Here is an 18249-nt window from a genome sequence, read left to right as displayed (position 1 = left end):
CTACCCGGCGCGTCGCCGCCCTCAGCGTGCGTGCGTGCCCACTTCCAAGATGGCGGCGACAGCAGCCGCGTCTGGTGTCCTCGGCCGCTTGGGCTGGAGGCTCCTGCAGCTGCGGTGCCTGCCGGGTGAGGTGACAGCCAGCCGAGCCGGGGCGCAAGGGGCAAAAGCGGGAAGGAGGCGCAGGGCGGATCTGGGCTTGGCGTGGGATGACAGGCTCTGGTCGGGGCTAGCAAGGTAAAGGGCATCGGCGTGGAGCCGCTGGAGTCGCGAGCTGGAAAGAGCCACTTAAGGGTTTCAGTCGCCGGACTTGAGCTGTGCGGGGGCAAAAGCCGCGGGACAGTCCTGTCACCCCGGTTCCCCAGAGGTAATGGAGCTTCAGAGAGGCCTCGGTGTGCCCAAGGTCACAGAGCTCGTCCGTTGCAAAGCGTTTTCAACTCCGTCGCCGTAGGCGCTGTGCCAGCCTCGCTGGAGAAACAGACCGAACAGCCACAGAGTCAGTTATTGCCACACCACGTCACTAAGCTGGTGACATTCGTCATTTGCTGCCATATGCCCCGTATTTTTATCTCCACAGTAATAGTAGACATTTACTTTTAGAAACTTTGTACACTGTCATTAAGTGGAAAAGCAAAAATCGCTTGTCCGTATATAGAATCTTTCTGCACTGACACAGTGACAAAAAAAATATGCAACTAAAATCTCTGTGAGCCGCAGAGATCTCGCAGCCATACTTTGGGGGCTCCTCACTTCAAACTATCTGGGCCTATAGCAAATGCTGATGTTTTTAAGCATGCTGTTCTGTGTTTCTTTCCTTATTATTTTCAATGACTTCCTTTTTGGCATTTTTAGCTAGAGTTTCAGACGAAATAATGTTTAACAAAAATAATGCAATGTTAGCCAACAAAGCCAGTCGTAGGGTATTTACCCATGAAATTGTGTCCACAAAAAGTTCAACTATATTCCTGACAACTTTTTATTAAGTGGGCCCTTAAAACCCAAACATTCATCTTTTTTTCAATGTTATGCAAGCAGTTTACAACAGGTATCTCCGAAGTACCCCCCTTTCTGAAGTATTTGAGATAAAGTCTCACTCTATATTTCTGGCTGACCTGGAACTCGCTGTAATATAGACCAGACTGACCTGGAACTTAGAGAGATTGGCCTGCTCCTGCCTCCTGAGTGCTCTTAAAAGAGTGTGTCATCATGCTTTTCTTTTTTATTCCTTTTTTTTTTTTTCTTTTTTAAAAACTTGTTAGTCCTGCCTCAGCCTGAGTTATATAGGAAGTCTATGTCTCAAAATAATATGGGCTGGTCTTTTGATTTGTGTGTGTGTGTTTGTGTTTAAAACAGATGAAGTTTAACAAAGATGTTAATGTAGGCTTGAACACAGTGGTTGAGGAAAAAAGACAGGCACTCAAAAGAAAGTGAGACAGATCCAGGAAAATGGCTTTTCAGAGAGTCATAGACAACAAAACATTTCTAACTGTTGTCACAGACTACTCTATGAGTTACCTATACTGTTCTTGTAAAAATGCACTAATTAGGAGGAGAGGGAGAGGCTCTGCAGTTAAGAGTGCACCCTGCTCTTGCAGAGGATGCTAAGTTGGCTTCCCGGCACACACGATGGGCTGCTCACAACTACCTTAACTCCAGCACCAGGGAATCTGATGCCTTCTTCATACCCCCACACAGATTGACACAATATACATAATTAAAAGCTAAATAATGGTCTGGAGAGAGGGCTCAGTGGTTAAGAGCACTGGCTATTCTTCCAGAGGACCCAAGTTTAGTTCCTGCCAGTCACATGGGTCCAGCAGCCCCTTCTAGCCTCCATGAACACAAAGTATGCATGTGTAGCACAGACATAATTCAGGCAAAACACCCATACACATAAATCTAAAATGTATACCTAGCAGGGCTTGAGAAATGGCTCATTAAGAGCACTCACTGTTTTTGCAGCTGCCCTGGATTCAGTTCCTAGCCTCCTCTTCTCATCTTTGTGGGCATCAGGCAGACATGTACACATACATACATGCAGGTGAAACACTCATACAGATGAACAAATCTTTAAAACTTAGCCAGACAGTGGTGGGACATGCCTTTAAAAAGCCTTTAACCCCAGCATTCAGGAGGCAGAGGCAGGCAGAACTCTTGAGTTCGAGGCCAACCAGATCTACAGCGTGAGTTTCGGAACAGCCAGAGCTACACAGAGAAAACCTGTCTTGAAAAACCAAATAACCAAATAAATAAGTAATATATGAAACAAAAGAAACTTTAGAGAAATCTGAAGACAAGCAAAAACTAACCTAGAGTGTACGTTTCAGATCAGAAGAATGGGGACTGACTGAAAGCCGGGGGGGGGGGGGCGGGGGATTTTCTGGGTGATGGTCATGTCTGCTTACATAGGATTCGAGTTCTACACGTGTATATGTCTGCATTGCGAACAGGACTGTGTTTAAGATGTGTATATTTGATCTTATATAAACAGTCCCTAAAGGAACAGTAAACTGTTACCTGGGCTGAAATGTTGGCGGTGAGGATCCCTGAGATCTGCAGTAAGTATGAGAGTAAAGTGGGTTAGTGAGCGCATGATAAGTATGCAGCAGCTAGAAGGATATGCAGATGTTCACAGCTCCTTCAACTTGGTTACATGTTTGCAGATGTTGATGATAAGATGCTGGGAAAGGGGAATGGAGAGATGGTTCCAAGATAAAGAGCACTGAGTGCTCTTCCAGAGGTCCTGAGTTCAATCCCCAGCAACCACATGGTGGCTCACAACCATCTGTAATGGGATCCGATGCCCTCTTCTGGTAAATCTGAAGACAGCTACAGTGTAGTCATCATATATAAATAAATAAATAAATAAATAAGTTTTTTTTTAAATGCTGGGAAAGAAAAAAGGTAGTTTCAAACACTACTGGTATTTCCTAAGGCTGCAGGGGCTGGGGAGATGGCTCAAAGGTAAAGTGCTTGAGTGTGAGAACCAGAGTTCTGGTCCTGAGAACCCTCATAGGATGCAGCATGTGGTGGTGCATGCCTTTGATCCCAGCACTCAGGAGGCAGAGACGCAGATTTCCGGAAGTTTGAGGCAAGCCAGGACTACATAGTGAGACCTTGACCTAAGAAAACAAGGAAAGAAGGAAAGAAGGAAGGAAGGAAGGAAGGAAGGAAGGAGTCTCCAAAGGTGGAATCTAGGGATCTCTAGTGCAGGCTGGCTAGTATAAGATTATCCATACGCTCTGGGTTTGATTGAGAGAGCCTACCTTAGTGAATAAAGTGGAGAACAGATGCTTTGGGGGTGATTCCCAAAGTTGACTTCAAGCTTTCACTTACTTGTGCATGCTCACCCACTCACATACATGCAAATATGCATATGTACACAATACACACAAACATGGGAAGGGAAGGAAGGAAAGGCCATGTAAACACTTTGAAGGCAGGCACTGTTATGTTCACATTTTGGTACCATAACAACATTGTTATTGAACAAGTAGAGATTAATACTCTCAATTTGTGGGGTGTTTAAGCAGCATATTAAGGGGCCAGCAATATGGGTCAGTAGGTGAAGGTGCTTGACACAAACTTAGGTACCTGAGCTCCATTGCCAGAAAGTGTGTAAGGGTAGAAAGAGAGAACCAACTCCACAAAGGTGTCCTCTGAGCTCCAAACATATGGAATAAATCTCCATGCACACGGTAATAATTAAGATAAATATTTTAATCTGCATATTGAGGGAAATGCTTTATACAGGCCATATAGATGACCAGTGGTCGGAACAGATCAGGAGGACAGCCAGGTCTTGTGCTAACTGTATTACATGCCTCAAGGCTCCTGTTTTACTCAAGATGTCTATGGGGCACTCAGCACTGGAGTGAGTGGCTGCAGGGGCATCCCCTGCTGCGCATTAACTCAGCATCGCCACTCTGAGGCTCAGAGGGTCTTCCATGGTGAACCTCCGTAACCAACAGTCTTGTTTCTGTTTCAGTGGCCCGCTGCCGACCAGCTCTGGTGCCACGCGCCTTCCACACTGCCGTGGGGTTCCGGTCTTCAGAAGAGCAGAAGCAGCAGCCTCCCCACTCTTCTTCTCAGCAGAATTCTGAGACACAGGGGCCCGAGTTTTCCCGTCCACCCCCCAGGTCAGCACTAGTGTCCACATCTGCCTGTTGCTGGCCACCTCGCATGCTTCAGAGTGTACCTCTTTCCTCACCGTCCTCTCCTGCCTTCACACAGATGTCTTCTTCTCCTTCCTTCCTTCCTTCCTTCCCTTCCCTTCCCTTCCCTTCCCTTCCCTTCCCTTCCCTTCCCTTCCCTTCCCTTCCCTTCCCTTCCTTATTCCCTCCCCTTTTCCTCCTCTCCCCTCTTCTCCTCTTCCCCTTTTTCTTTTCTGATAGGGTCTTGTTATTTAGCACTTGTGGGTTTTTTTTGTTTTTTTTTGGGGGGGGGTGTTGTTTTTTGAGTGAGACAGGGTTTCTCTGTGTAGCCCTGGCTGTCCTGGAACTCATTCTGTAGACCAGGCTGGCCTTGAACTCAGAAATCCACCTGCCTCTGCCTCCCAAGTACTGGGATAAAAGGCATGCATCACTACTACCCAGTGCTCGCTCTCTCTCTCTCTCTCTCTCTCTCTCTCTCTCTCTCTCTGTGTGTGTGTGTGTGTGTGTGTGTGTGTGTGTGTGTGTGTGTGTGTGTATTGTTCTTGTTGACCGGGTGGTACTTGCTATGTATCCCCAGGCTGATACCCTAAACTTGCCTTGATATGTGGGAATCTTCTAGCCTCAGTCTCCTAAGTACTGGGATTGCAGTTGTGAGCTACTGTGCTTGGCTACTTTGCCATTTCTAAGGCTAAAAACGGTACCTTTTCATTTTAGGAAATCTAAGCATCGTGGAAAACACTTGCAATCATACCCAGAGATAACTCAGTTGACATAAAAATGTCTTTTAGATGTTTCTATTTTTAATAAGTTTTTCTTTTTTTTAAAGCTGAGAGCTCACTCTGTAGCATAGGCAGGCTTTGAACTCAAAACTCTTCCTGACTCAGCCTCCCAAGTGCTCAGATTGTAGATGGGCACCATAGGCTGCTCAGCAGTAGATTCTCAGTGTCCTTGGGCACTTTGTATCGTTACATCTGCTTTTCTTTTTAATCCTGCCATTGGAAACTGAACTTTCTCAGTGTTCATCAGTTCATTTCTTTTTTTTTTTTTTTTTTTTTTTTTTGTGGTTTTTCGAGACAGGGTTTCTCTGTGTAGCTCTGGCTGTCCTGGAACTCACTTTGTAGACCAGGCTGGCCTCGAACTCAGAAATCCTCCTGCCTCTGCCTCCCGAGTGCTGGGATTAAAGGTGTGCGCCACCACGCCCGGCTCATCAGTTCATTTCTAATGTTTCGTTTGTTTTGAGAAAAGTCTCACTGTGTAGCCCTGGCTGGGCTGGAACTCTAGGTAGACTATGCTGACCTAGAATTCAGAGATCCGCCTACCTCTTTCTCCCAAGTGTCAGGTTAAAGGTATGTGCTTCCATGCCCAGCCCAGTTTTTCTAGTTTTTTAAAGCACTTAAAAAAGGGCCGGCCGTGGTGGCGCACGCCTTTAATCCCTGCACTCAGGAGGCAAAGGCAGGCGGATTTCTGAGTTCGAGGCCAGCCTGTCTCAAAAACAAACAAACAAACAAACAAAAAAAGTACTTAAAAAAGAGTGTGTGTGTGTGTGTGTATGTGTGTGTGTGTGTCTGTTGTGGTTTGTGCACATGGGTGCTGGTACCAGACGGCCAAGAACAAAGCATCAGATCTCCTAGATCTCCTAGAGCTTAGCTTATCAACAGCTATGAGCTGCCCGATGTGGGCGCTGGGAACTGAGCTCAGATCTTCTACAAGAGTAGTAAATGCTCTTAATTGCTGAGATATTCTCTAGCCCCTATTGTTTGTTTATTGATTTATTTGAGATGTTCTCAGGTAGCTAAGACTGGCCTTTAACTCTAAACTTCCCCCTGTCTCAACCTCCCATGGACTGGGATCGCCAGCATATACCCAGCTAAAATACTACACAATTCAACAAGTATTTTTGAGGATTTATACCTGTGAATAGAATAGCCATCTTTCATGCTGTCTTGGACTTCCAACCTGGAGCAGACATAAGAAAAGCCTTTACATAACCATGTGCTGGCAGGAGTGTCCAGCCTACAAACGTACTGAGCCATAGCCATAGCTCTCCCGGGTTGTCTAAGGATGATTAGCAGAAACCAGACTCCTGCAGGGCCATTGTCTTCATAGCATAAGAACTTAAATCCCTGGACACTTTCTTACTGTGGGAGGAGGAAAAGATAGTAGGATTCAAACCTTGTTGGTATTGAAACATCCATACTAATGCAGAAGTGAAGCCCCTCTCAGCATGTTCAGAGGAGACTCTGAACCTCCGCTTCTGGTTGGCTCATTCTGCATTTCCGGCTGGGGTGTAGACAGTGAGGTGTGATGTGTGGTTTGTTCTGTATCTCAGGTACACAGACCAGAGTGGAGAGGAGGAAGAGGACTATGAGAGTGAGGAGCAGCTACAGCACCGCATCTTGACAGCAGCCCTAGAGTTTGTGCCTGCCCATGGCTGGACTGCAGAGGCCATTGCCGAAGGAGCCCAGGTAGGCAGAGATGAGGGTGGGGCCGCAGACCCAAATGAACCCAGAGTGAGAACCACAAAGGGCCTCATGCTTCCAGCCTGGGTCAGAGCTACACAGCTACAGGATTATCTGGGTTTTCTTTTCCTTTCTTTCTTCCCCATAGGACTGTCTCTGTCTGTCTGTCTGTCTGTCTGTCTATAGACAGAGTCTCTCTAGCCCTGGCTGTCCTAGAACTTACTATGTTAACCAGGGTGGCCTCAGACTCACAGAGATCTCCTGCCTCTGCCTGTATGCTACCACACCAAGCTATTTTTTTAATTTTTAAAAGAATGTTGGGCTGGAAAGATGGCTCAGTGGTTAAGAGCACTGACTGCTCTTCCAAAGGTCCTGAGTTCAAATCCCAGCAACCACATGGTGGCTCACAACCATCTGTAATGAGATCTGATGTCCTCTTCTGGGGTGTCTGAAGACAGCTACAATGTACTTACATATAATAAATAAATAAATCTTAAAAAAAAAAAAAAGAATGTACCATAGAGTTGGCTCTTGGGAATTATGTCCTCAAGCAGCTTGTTTTGTAGCAGCAGTGTTTGTTGTTTGTTTGTGACAGGGTCTCTCTGTGTAGTCCTAGCTGCACTAGAGCTTCCTATCTAGACCAGGCTGGCCTGGAACTCAGAAAGATACTCTTGCCTCTGCCTCCACCACTGCCTCTTCCTCTGCCTCTTCCTCTGCCTCTCTGTCTCTCTCTGTCTCTCATTGCCTCTCTGCCTCTGTCTCCTAAGTGCTGGGACTAAAGGTATTACACCACTGTGCCTGGCTTAAGAAGCACTGTTTATAATGCATTGATTTAAAATAAAGAAATGCTGGCTGTGCTACAGTGCTTTCCTAGCATGCATGAAGCCCTGGGTTTAATCTGTAGCAACACATAAAACCAAGTGTGAGCCAGTCAGTGCTGGTGTGGATCTCTGAGTTTGAGGCCAGTCTGGTCTACAGAGTGAGTTCTGAGATAGCCAGGGCTACACAGAGAAACCCTGTCTTGGAAAAAAAACAAGAAGAAAAAGAAAACCGAAACAACAACAACAAAAACCCAAGTGTGTTGCACATCTGTAATTCCTTCATGACTCGGAAGACTCAGAAGGTGGAGTCATGAAGCTGAGAGGTTGAAAGGGAATTGTACTCTGAGGTACAGAGTGAACGCAAGGCCAGCCTGCACTACATGAGATCCTCCCGCCCTCCCGCCCTCCCATAGGAAAGCAAGAAAAGAAAGACATTGCCACTAAGCTGTGATATGTCACCAGTTCTGTGAAGCACACTGGTTTTGTTTTAAATTCTATTTCTTCTTGTGTGTATGTATCTAGTGTGTGCACATGTCCCCTTTTGTTTTGTTTTGGTTTTCTTTAATTTAGAGACGTTATAGAGCCAGGGCCAGACAAGACTGCCCTGAAACTTGTCCTGCTGACTCTACCTTCCAAATACTAGAATTGCAGGCATGTGCCACCATGCCCACAGCTTTCAGTGCCTGTTCCTTTGATGTGAAAAAAAAAATTAAGAACAGTCTATTCTTTAAATACTTACTAAGCAATGGTGTGTAGCTGGAGATGGTGACAGTGAACACATGAGAGTTCCTCCTCTTGGTGAGCTCAGTCCAGTAATATTTTTCTTTAAACTTAAGGATTTGTTTTTATTTTGTGTGTGTGTTTTTGCCCACATGTATGTATATGCACCATATATGTACCTGTGCCTAAGGAGGCCAGAAGGGGTGTTGATTCTCATGGGACAGATGGCCAAGGTGGTTGTAAGCTGCCAAGCAGGTGTTAAGATCAGCGAGTATTATTTTTTTTTCTTAAGATTTATTTATTTATTTTATGTATATGAGTACACTGTAGCTGTCTTCAGACACATCAGAGGAGGGCACTGGATCCCTCACAACACATGGTTGTGAGCCACCATGAGGTGGCTAGGAATTGAACTCAGGACCTCTGGAGGAGCAGTGGGTGCCCATGAGAGAACACTTTCAAGTATGTGTTCTTCTAACCTAGCGTATTTCACTTATCAGATTGACACCCAGTTCCGTCAGCTTTCCTGTGAATGCCTTCCTTTTGTTCTTTACATCTGAATACACTTCTTTTATGTATACTTGCAATGTTTTCCTTATCTGTTCACCTGCTAATGGGCAGAGGAGGCAGGATCTATGCCTTGACTGTTGAGAGTAGTATAGCAATAAACACGAATGTACAAGCATCTTTGTAAATGATGACTTAGCCTCCTTAAAGCGCACACCAAGGTGTGCTATAGCTAGACCTGACAGTAGTTCTTTTTCAGTTTGTTGTGAACCTCAATACTGATGTCCACAGTGCCTGTACCAGTTTACTTGCCACCATTGGTGTCTAAAGTCCCCACCGTCTTTATCAACAGGCACAGTGGCTCATGCCTGAAATCCCAGTACTTGAGAGAGGAATATCACTACAAGTTAGAGGCCAGTGAACGCCACAGTCCAGGCCAGCCTGGGAAAGTGAAGTACTCCCCAGACGCCTCTTTTCTCTTACCCTTGGCATCATTTCTTGTCACTTGTTTTCTTGAAGCTAGCCATTCTGACCAGGGTGGACTGGAGTCTCAAAGCAATTTCTTGTTTGTTTTAAGAGAGTCACTTGTTGGCTAGACTGGGCTCAGGTTTGCTGTATATCTGAACTCCAAACTACGGCTCTCCCTACTTCTGCCTCCCAAGGATTGGGATTACAAGTTTGTGCCACCGTGCCCTGCCCAGCCCTCAAAGCAATTTTGTTTTAAATGAAATTTATTGCTGTTGTTATTTTGTTAGTAGTATTGAATGTGGGTGAGTGTGTGTGTGTGTGCGCGCGCGCACACACACGCACACGCTCTCAAGCATGAGAGAGAGAGGAGAGAGAGAGAGAGAGAGAGAGAGAGAGAGAGAGAGAGAGAGAAAATATATCAACACCACTTGTAGCTGAGCTTGATGGCGCACACCTTTAATCCCAGCACTTGGGAGGCAGAGGCAGGTGGATTTCTGAGTTCAAGGCCAGCCTGATCTACAAAGTAAATTCCAGGACAGCCAGGGTTACCCAGAGAAACCCTGTCTCGAAAAACCAAAAAACAAACACACAAAAAAACCAAAACAAACAAACAAACAAAAAAACCCACCACTTGTAGGGCATTGGTTCCCCTGGAGCCAGAGTTAGAGTTAGGAGGTTCTAAGCTACCCAGTGTGGGTGCTGGGAGCTGAACTGAAACTAGGGATGGGGCTATGTTTCCTCACAGGCTTCATTCTCTGGGTCTAGCACTGTGCTTGTGTACTTCTGATTTGTTAACATCCGGCCCTCCTTCAAGCTGGAGGTGTCAAGCAAACATAGGGATCTGAACTTGAACTTGAGGAGCTAGCAGACCTCAGATGGCTGTTAGAGTATTCTAGCATGTGTCAGGATGTGAGCATATGGGTAAATGGCAAGAGCATAAAGTGGAGAAAGAATCCCAGTGTTCTGTGGTGACTCATACCTGTTCCCCACACTAGGAGTCTGAGACAAGATGGCTGCTGTACATTTGAGGGCAGCCTGGGCTACATATTGAGAGCCTATCAAGAGAAGGGCTGGGAAGAAGGGTATAGGGGTAGGTCTGGGTTATAGCATCTTCGTGTTGGAGAAAGAAAAACGCCATCTTCTGTTGGTTACTACAGCAATAACTATTGTGCCCTGGGTCAGATTCAGAGGGAGGAGCTGTGGCATGGAAGAAGTAGAGAACCGTTAGGCTGACAAGGCTGTCAAGCAGGGAAAGCAGACTGGAAGGAGAGCTTGACTGAACACTTGAGGGAAGAGGAGGGAATCGTAAGTAAGGGTGGAGATAATAGAAGGTGGCAGGCAAAACCAAACCCATGTGACTCCTAAGGCAGGAGTTGCAAGATCCAGAGAACAGGTGGAAGGACCGGCCTCAGACATGTTAGGAACAGAGTTGGGGAAGGCAGCCTTGGGGTTGTTGGGTTTTTGTTTTTGAGAGGGTCTTCCTATGCAGCCCTGGCTATCCTAGGTCTCACTAGACTAAGCTAGCCTCAAACTCACCAGGCTTAGTTTCTAAACATTAAGGGAGTTGCCATGGGATGACTTTTGTTTTCTTTGTGTGCATGTGATAGCCTGGAGAACCTAAGGTCAGGAAGGAGTAGAGGGCAGCAGAAATTTGTGGGAGAGGGAAGATATTGATGGAACAAATGTGAGAGAAAGTAATAGGATTGTTTGGGGAAATTGGGTGAAAGGGAATTCTCTGTTAAGGGGCTTTCCACACCTGCTCATCTTCCTTTGTGCAGGGTGCATGATACCTACAGACCCTGCCAACCCAGTTTGTGGGAGAGAGCTGGAAGCCTCAGTTTCTTGCTTTGTAAAAGTATAGCCATGACATGCCCACTGAATAGAGCAGTGTGCAGTTCGGTGAGATGGTGAGTGCAGTGTGCACGGTCGCCTGCAGTGGTCAGGCAGCTGCTGTTTATGTAATAGTCGTGCTCTCCTACAGAAAAGAAGCAGTTCCCATGCCCAGCAGGAGGAAGTCGAACTAAGGTTTTGTTCCTTTCCTGCTGTCTGTGCCTGCTGCCATCAAGGCTCTGCCTGCATTGGATGCTCAGCAAACAGTATGGAGCAGGGAAGCAAGGGGCATCTCTGACTTATTTAACTCCTCAATGCATTCAATGGAAAAAATGTGTTTTAAACAACTGACAGAGCTTGGGATATAACTCATGAGTAAAAATGCTTGCTTAGCGAGCCTCAGACCCTAGGTTTGATCCCCACACTACAAGATTGAATGGCCAGGGCTACACAGAGAAACCCAGTCTCGAAAAACAAAAAAGCTAGGATTGGAAGCCAAATAAATTGTTTCTTCCTATGTTGCTTTAGGTTTTCTTTTGGAGATAGGATCTCACTGTGTAGCCCTGGCTGTCCTGAAAGTCAATCTGTAGACCAGGCTGGCCTCGAATTCAGAGGTCTGCCTGCCTCTGCCTTCCGAGTGCTAGGATTAAAGACATGCCACCACCACAGCCTTGTGTTGTTTTTTTATAGGGGTATCATCACAATAACAGAAATAAAATTAGAACCTCTCCATACTAAGCAAGACTAAGTAGACTCCTGACTTTTATGCCTGATCGTACACCCATCCTTGAGCCAGCCACTGAAACTCCAACATGCACACCTGGGGTCATGCTTTGCACACATTAAGGGGCTTGGTGCACTAGTGGTGGTCACTGAAGTCACAGGAGCTCACAGTCAGGGATGGCCATTGAAAACCCAGCCCCTGTTAAGGATGAGGTGTTTGGGGAAGAGGGTAGTATGCTTACCCACCACTTTGCTGCTTTCTTTTCTGTAGTCCTTGGGTCTCTCCAGCGCAGCAGCCAGCATGTTTGGGAGCGATGGCAGTGAGCTGATTCTGCATTTTGTGACCCAGTGCAACGCTCGCCTCAACCAGGTGCTAGAAGAGGAGCAGAAGCTGGTGCAACTGGGCCAGGCAGAGTAAGTTTCATGGCATTATAGCTCAAAGTGGCAGCAAGGGATTGGCCACTTTGCCCCATTAGCTGTCCCCAAGACGCCGATAAAAGAAGTGCCCAGAGTAGTGCTAACAGCCTGGACAGGTCTGAAATCCAGCAGCCCATGCTGACCGTTTTCCTCCGCAACTGGTGGCACATTCCTCCTGGGGCTGCAAAGGAATGTGGCCCCAACTTTTGAACTAGGAACACACTGTTTTCTTTTCCCTCTTCCAGGAAGAGGAAGACAGACCAGTTCCTGAGGGATGCAGTGGAAACCAGACTGAGAATGCTGATCCCCTACATTGAGCACTGGCCCCGGGTACAGAGTCCAGCTAAGCTCCAGAGCAGCAGTAACAACGGTCCATCCTCAGCACCGTGCACTCGGGGGCTCAGCACACCACTGAGACATTAGCTCACGAGCACCCATGGGACCAGGAAGGCTTAGTGCACTTGGCAGAGCTAGATTCTTGCTAGGGAGTGGCCATAGGGAGTATAAATCCATGGACCTGCGAGTGGCCCTGCATCCTAGTTCATATCCTAGGCGGACGCAGGAGCCCAAGTGTGCCCCCAGGTCTTCAGGGGGGAACAGTCTTCCTTGAGGAAGGCCCCAGCAGGCTGAACGTGGTATCAGCCATCTTTGCTCAGCTTCTCGCTAGATAATTGTTTGAAGGAGAGTATTCACTGCAAGGACTTTGCCTCCGTTTTCTAAAGCTTCCCTTTCTCCTTTCTGAAGCATGTCATAGTGTGGGCCTTTTCTGAGTTAAGAAAGCACACGGTATCCTCTGTCCAGCTACAAGACTTGACCTTGACCGGGGCAGAGCAGTACTGGGTTTCAGCTGCCTGGTTCAACAAGGTCCTGCCTTGGAGCTATTTTGTAAGGTGCTGCTTTCCTCTACTGAAGGACCTCTCTGCCAGCCTCACAGCCAAGGGGATTATTGAGTAGATAAAGTGTCAAGAGCTGGTTTGCTAAGGCCCAGAGAAGCTGGTATTTGCTAAAGGAAGCTCTCAGATCGGTGCTGGCACTGTTATCATCTGGGGGACTTTTGCCTGTTGGGAATAGGAATCAACTTGAGTTTAGCAAGGCAACAGGAATTGATTGTGACAGAACAGGGCGCCCTTCTCATCCTTGCTCCAGGTCTCTTAGACAGGAGTGACCCCTTCAGCTGTCAGTATTCCCAATTTCAAATGTTGGCCTGGAGAGTCTGATTATGTCATCTTAGGACAAAACCATGTCTCTGGCCCCATCACCTCTAGTCAAGGTTTCTTAGTGCTACCTCCACCCATGATGACTTTCAAAGAGCAAGACCTAGGTCGACCTCCATGACCTCCCTGTGTGAGCCCTGTGTGCTGCTCTTAGGTGTATATGATACCTCCTCTGTCATTTGTCCTTCAGGCCCTCAGCATCCTCCTGCTCCCTCACAACATCCCACCCAGCCTGAGCTTGCTCACCAGCATGGTGGATGACATGTGGCATTACGCTGGGGACCAGTCCACTGACGTGAGTGTTTTCAGTAGGCCCATACATTGCTAGCAAAGGCTCGGGTTTTCTTAAAGTTTGTGAAATTTCTTTGATCAGAAAAGTCTGGAAGGGCAGCAGTGTCAGTCCCATTGGGAGGAAAGGTCCTGATGAGCCAGAGGAGCATCTGGGTCGCTGTCCCTCAGGGACCGCTTTTGAGCATGAGCTGGTGACTGTCCTTCCCACCTGTAGAGGTGGCACGGGCCTTGGGGCCTTAGGCTGGTGCTGCTTTAGCCATCTCCCCTCAGTCTTTGAAGACATGGCTTCTGCAGCAGATTTCCTCCATGTGTGCCTTTGCAGAGACAGAGGAAACCACCTGGAGACACCCATTGCTTTAAAGAGAAACTCCTCCCCATCGTGACCTGTTTTGTTGAGAGATCAATAAGCCCCTTTTCAGCAGGCACGAGGAAGAACATGACTTGTTAATGCTATCATATTTCTGGTGGGATATTAAAAAAAAACAAAATATGCCTTCATAAAGGAAATTAAAATGTGCTGGTACTTTGTGGCCTCTAGGATGGAAAGGTACACAGCAGCTACATACTCCCACCATACTTATAACAAAGTGCTTTAATAAACTTTTATCTGTGTGGGAATATACCACCAACAGAGATGGTGGGAGAACAAAATTAGAAAGCAAAGAAATTAAAGGAATAAAACACCAAGTAGCTGAGCTGGTCCTCCAAAGAGCAATTACTAGGGCTGGCAGAAGTCTCCAGGGACTGGAACGCTCAGCTTCGCCCAGGTGTTATAACCTGCCCCTGATCCTGCCTCAGCCCTCCCCATGTGGTATACATGCTTAGGTTTAGTCATGGCTGTCAGATCATAGAGCCTTCCCAGGACTCAGAGGGTTAGGCATTTTACCAATCAAATCATGTTGGCTGCTGGTTAAACCTCCTGGTTCCTGGTGCTTAATTCAGACCCTCTGACTCTTAACCTAGGAGCTTATAGTTTTAATCTCACAGGCAGTTTTGATAACCAGCCAAGTTCAGGGTAGTACTGGTGTCCAGAGGGCTATATTTGTCAGTGAGGGAAAGAAGAAATGAGGAAAGAGCCTGGGCGTCCCTGAGGTCTTGAGTGGGAAGAACCCAAGACTCCTGTAACCCACAGAGCAGTGATTCCCCATCTGCCGGGTGGGTCTCTCTGCAGTTTAACTGGTACACCCGCCGTGCAGTGCTGGCCGGCATCTACAACACAACAGAGCTGGTGATGATGCAGGACTCCTCCCCAGACTTTGAAGATACTTGGCGTTTCCTGGAAAACCGGATTAATGATGCAATGAACATGGGCCACACGGCTAAGCAGGTAGCTGGGGACTGGCCATTTGGAACCCCTTTTCAGTAGGCACACCCGTCTGTCTCAAGCATGTGATCTCCTGGCTGTTCTCTTGCTTCCTGTTGTCCTTAACTGACTGTCCCAAACGCCTTCCTAAGAAAGCTAGCCATTTCTTCCTCATGCTAGCCCTTCCTTAACAGTCTGCTCTGTCTGTCTGTGGTTGTGTTGTCCGTAGGCTCTTTTCCAGTTCATTAAGCTACCTTGACTCCACTGTGAGGCTCATAGGCTTCCTGAATTGTCCTATCTGTCTCACCTTTGAGCTCATTCTGGGGGCTTAAGAGAATCTGACCCAGGCTCCTCTTAGGTGAAGTCCACGGGAGAGGCACTGGTGCAAGGACTGATGGGTGCAGCGGTCACGGTGAGTACTGCCCAGTTCACACTGCTTGCCTCCCATTCCACTCTGGTCCCATGCTATTTGTAAGGTGACACCAACCAATATAGCTTTGGAGCCTTAAACTGAAGCTGAATAAAACTGACCTTGGTTTATCCTCAGTATCTTCTTGAATGCCCCAGCTCTTCCCTGTTGTCATCAAGAAGCAATTGCTAGAGTGGGATGAGGCGGGGCAGGGCACACCTGCATTCCATCACTCATTATGCTAAGGCAGAAAGGTAAAAAGTTCCAGGCCAGCTTGGCCAAATGGCAAGCTCTCCCCAACCCCTAAAGGAGACCACCTCTGTCTCTGGGCCCCCAGTATGCTTCAGTCTGTGTCCTAGCTATGCCTGCTGAACACCTTGAACACCCCAGGGTTTCCCATTGTAGTCTTGGAGATAAGGCAAGCCTTACCACTCTCTTTGATTCTATTCCTGTGTTAGCTCAAGAACCTGACAGGTCTAAACCAGCGCCGGTGAGAGAAGGGAACCCATGTGCCTGGGAGGAGCAGCAGTAGATATGAAGGGCTTTGACAAGATGTGCCACCCATTGAACGGGATGTTAATGAATGAGAACACACTGAAGAAGTTGGAGTCGTATGACAGCCACAAGGCTGGAAATCACAATGCACTTGCTACTGTTCTGACCTGGAACTGGGCCACTTCTTCAGTTCCTAATACCAGGCCTGGCCTCCTGATGCCTTTTGCATTGCAGCTGTGTGTTTGAAAAATGAGACTCACATCCAAGGTTTCAAACCACAGAACCTTGGCATGACTCTGCCATGGTGTCACGGGCATCTTGATCATGTCTTGACCATAGAATTGCTCTCTAGGAGCTGGGCATGGTGACATACGTCTGTATTCTCAGCACTCAGGAGACTGCTACAGCAGGATTGAGAGATCAGAGGCAGGCTTGTCTTTGTAGAGAATTACAAGCCTGCTTGAGTGTGATCCTGTCAAACAAAATCCCCTGAGAAATATTCTTAGCAGCCGGGCGTGGTGGCGCACGCCTTTAATCCCAGCACTCGGGAGGCAGAGGCAGGCGGATTTCTGAGTTCGAGGCCAGCCTGGTCTACAAAGTGAGTTCCAGGACAGCCAGGGCTACACAGAGAAACCCTGTCTCGAAAAACCAAAAAAAAAAAAAAAAAAAAAGAAAGAAAAAAAAAGAAATATTCTTAGGGGCTCACAACCAAGGTCCAGAGGCAACACATAGTGGGAGCTCTTCCCCAGCACAGGGCAGACAGTGCTCACAAACATATTTGCCACTGGCCATTGCCTCTGTATCCCCTCAGAAAGCTGCCTCCCCTAGGCAGGTGCCTTTTGGACAGTCGTGCTGAGCCTGGCATCACAGACACCAGCATGCACTGCAGGATCATTAGTGTATTTAGAATCTGTAAAAATAATAAATATGTTTGAAACAATTTCTTGTTGTTTTGTCTATGTCCATCTAGACAATGTGGAGTATCTAAGACCCCAGCAATAGACAGTAGTATATGGAAGAGATCTGAGTTCTGGCCGTGGCACTTCCTCACACCTACGGGGCCGCCATGACAGCATTGCATCTTTGGGCCCAGTCAAATGAGAGTAACCCCAGGCCATGCACTTCTTGTCTGCTCCTAGTCTCTGACTACTTGTGGGCAGTCCTTAGCTTTCATTAGTCTTCCAGCCTCTACACTGGCGCCGTTTCCTTTGTGCCCATGGTTAGCACTGTCTTCTGTACAAATCACTGTCTTTCTGTTTAAATCAGCTGATGGGGAGAGTTGAGTTTCAGATCTTGTCCACAGGGCTTTCTGTCAGGCTCTTTCTGTACCTCTGATTTTTTTTTTCATTCCATAGAATTACTGCCACATAATTACACTTCATCTTTTCTCTATCCTTTATAATAGCATCCCTCTCAGCAGACAAGTGTGATTCATGATTCACAGGGATGGTGTGTGCTGTAGACCAGGCCCCCTTCTGTCAATGCTTTTCTCGATCTCAGGAAGAAATGTGACTCCTTGTTACAGCAACTCTTTATTCTTTGGTAACTCTGCCCTCTAAATGTAGTTCCCTCAGGGTTCTGTTTAAGGGCCTCTTTTCTCTGTGTGAACAGCTGCCATTTTTTAGAGGCCCATTTAAACTCCTCAGCTGCAACTACATAGATCTGTAGAAGTGGAGAGCATTGTATCTACTTCAGAAGAAGATCACACGATCAAGAGTAGAAGGAAAAGTGTGTATCATCTAACATATATGGGCATTGTTGAGTATACGTTGGGGGACCTTTGAGGTGGCTCAGTGGGTAAGAGCACTTGCAGTCAGGCCTGGCATCCTTCCACACACGTGGTGTATTGGTACCATTACATACATACACACATAAAATAGAAATACATTAAAAAAATAAAGCCGGGCGTGGTGGCACACGCCTTTAATCCCAGCACTCAGGAGGCAGAGGCAGAGGCAGGCGAGGCCAGCCTGGTCTACAAAGTGAGTTCCAGGACAGCCAGAGCTACACAGAGAAACCCTGTCTCAAAAAACAAAAAAACCAAAAATACATGGGTTTTGTTTTTCTTGTGTATGCATTACAGTACTCTCTCTCTCTGACATTAGCTCGGGTGTGGGTCTCTTGTTTGCTTCTTTGTGTGTTATCTCACTGTCCTGAGAGCATCCTGGGGATTCTTCTCTCCATCTTCCTACTCACTGGAGCACTAAGATTAGACTCTTGCATTACCATGCCTCTTTACAGGTGTTCTGAGAATTTGACCTTGTGTCCTTGCACATCAGGGTTTGGTTTCGCACCCTGGAACAAGGGACTGAGGTGCATATTTTACCCGTCAAAGCAGACCTGGCCTCCAGGTTCTCCCAGCATCCTTCAGTCCCTACCTGGCAGGCTCTGCCTCCACCCTGAACTTTCCGGCCCAGAGGCTGGGCTGCCCTTCCCCCAGA

The 18249-nt window shown here is 47.1% G+C and overlaps 1 protein-coding gene across 1 annotated transcript; it reads left to right on the top strand.

The window, feature by feature from the left end:
* The first annotated feature begins 6 nt into the window (after positions 1-6).
* On the top strand, positions 7-16748 carry Coq9 (coenzyme Q9). The gene is made up of 9 exons (XM_021169471.3): positions 7-125; positions 3986-4136; positions 6481-6616; positions 11951-12093; positions 12342-12426; positions 13501-13605; positions 14773-14928; positions 15263-15316; positions 15772-16748. The coding sequence occupies exons 1-9, from the start codon at positions 50-52 to the stop codon at positions 15805-15807; spliced, it is 942 nt and encodes a 313-aa protein (XP_021025130.1). The 5' UTR covers positions 7-49; the 3' UTR covers positions 15808-16748.
* The last annotated feature ends 1501 nt before the right edge of the window (positions 16749-18249 follow it).

Source organism: Mus caroli, unplaced genomic scaffold (genome assembly GCF_978045245.1).
Source record: "Mus caroli unplaced genomic scaffold, Mus_caroli_1 scaffold_10, whole genome shotgun sequence".
Lineage (NCBI taxonomy): Eukaryota > Metazoa > Chordata > Mammalia > Rodentia > Muridae > Mus > Mus caroli.
The sequence above is the reverse complement of the archived record's forward strand: the minus strand, read 5'-3'. Positions and strand labels throughout refer to the sequence as shown.